Raw genomic sequence first — 1,066 nt, forward strand, 5'->3', positions numbered from 1 at the left:
ACCGATCCATGCTTCAGGATGCTTTACAGGCAATTGATTGGAAATATGGTATTAGTCTCATAAACAAATCAACCTTTAAAGAAAGGAAGAGAAGGGGGAAGTATTCAAAGTTAATCATCCTTGATGTGTAACATTTACCCTCCCAATGTTCAAAACTGGGGATTATATATTTTCAGAAAGGCAGGAGATCAGTGCCTGCCCCTCCTCCATGCTTCAGGATGCTTTACAGGCAATTGATTGGAAATATGGTATTAGTCTCATAAACAAATCAACCTTTAAAGAAAGGAAGAGAAGGGGGAAGTATTCAAAGTTAATCATCCTTGATGTGTAACATTTACCCTCCCAATGTTCAAAACTGGGGATTATATATTTTCAGAAAGGCAGGAGATCAGTGCCTGCCCCTCCACTTCCCCTCATGAGGAAGCTGAGGACCACAATGGTCTGCCCTCGGTCTCCAGTCCTCAAGGCTGAACAAGTCAAGTGACCTCAGCTGCTACACATATGGCTTCCCCTCTAGACCCTTGACCATCTTCATAGCCTCCTTTGGACACTCTCTGACAGCTTTATATCTTTCTTATATTGTAGCTCTCAGAACTTCACACAGGACTTGAGCTGAGGCTGCACCAGTGCAGAGTGGAGCAGGACAATCACCTCCCTCAACTGACTGGCAATGCTGTGCCTGATGTACCCCAGGACACAGCTGGCCTTTTTGCCTGCCAGGGCACACTGGTGACACACACTTATTCTTTCCCGAGAATACTTCAAACCTGCACGTGCACCTCATCACAAGACTGAAGCAAATGCACATTAAATGGATGGAGGATACCTTCATGTTGGTCATATGAAAGGCATTACCACCCACTCATGCAACAAACCACACAAATGTATGCCGGGCTCCATGACAAGTACAGAAATGTCTGGCTATCTGTCAAAAGCAAGAACAAGGACAGGCAAATGCACCCTGGGAGGGCACTGTCACGGTCACAGAAAAGGGAAGCCTCCATTGCTGCCACAGGGAAGCCTTCATTGCTGCCACAGGACTGGCAGCACTTGCAAATAAGGTCTC

The 1,066-nt window shown here is 46.1% G+C and overlaps 1 protein-coding gene across 1 annotated transcript in view; it reads right to left on the reverse strand.

The window, feature by feature from the left end:
* The window catches only part of ULK4 (unc-51 like kinase 4), a gene marked incomplete at its 3' end in the record, with an annotated part of 91,319 nt that extends 90,487 nt beyond the window's left edge, over positions 1-832 (reverse strand). The window contains 1 exon segment of the mRNA XM_009083838.1: positions 827-832. Coding sequence (XP_009082086.1) covers positions 827-832 — 6 coding nt within the window.
* Between the last annotated feature and the right edge of the window lie 234 nt (positions 833-1,066).

The sequence above is a fragment of the Acanthisitta chloris genome, unplaced genomic scaffold (assembly GCF_000695815.1).
Source record: "Acanthisitta chloris isolate BGI_N310 unplaced genomic scaffold, ASM69581v1 scaffold3381, whole genome shotgun sequence".
NCBI classification, from domain to species: domain Eukaryota; kingdom Metazoa; phylum Chordata; class Aves; order Passeriformes; family Acanthisittidae; genus Acanthisitta; species Acanthisitta chloris.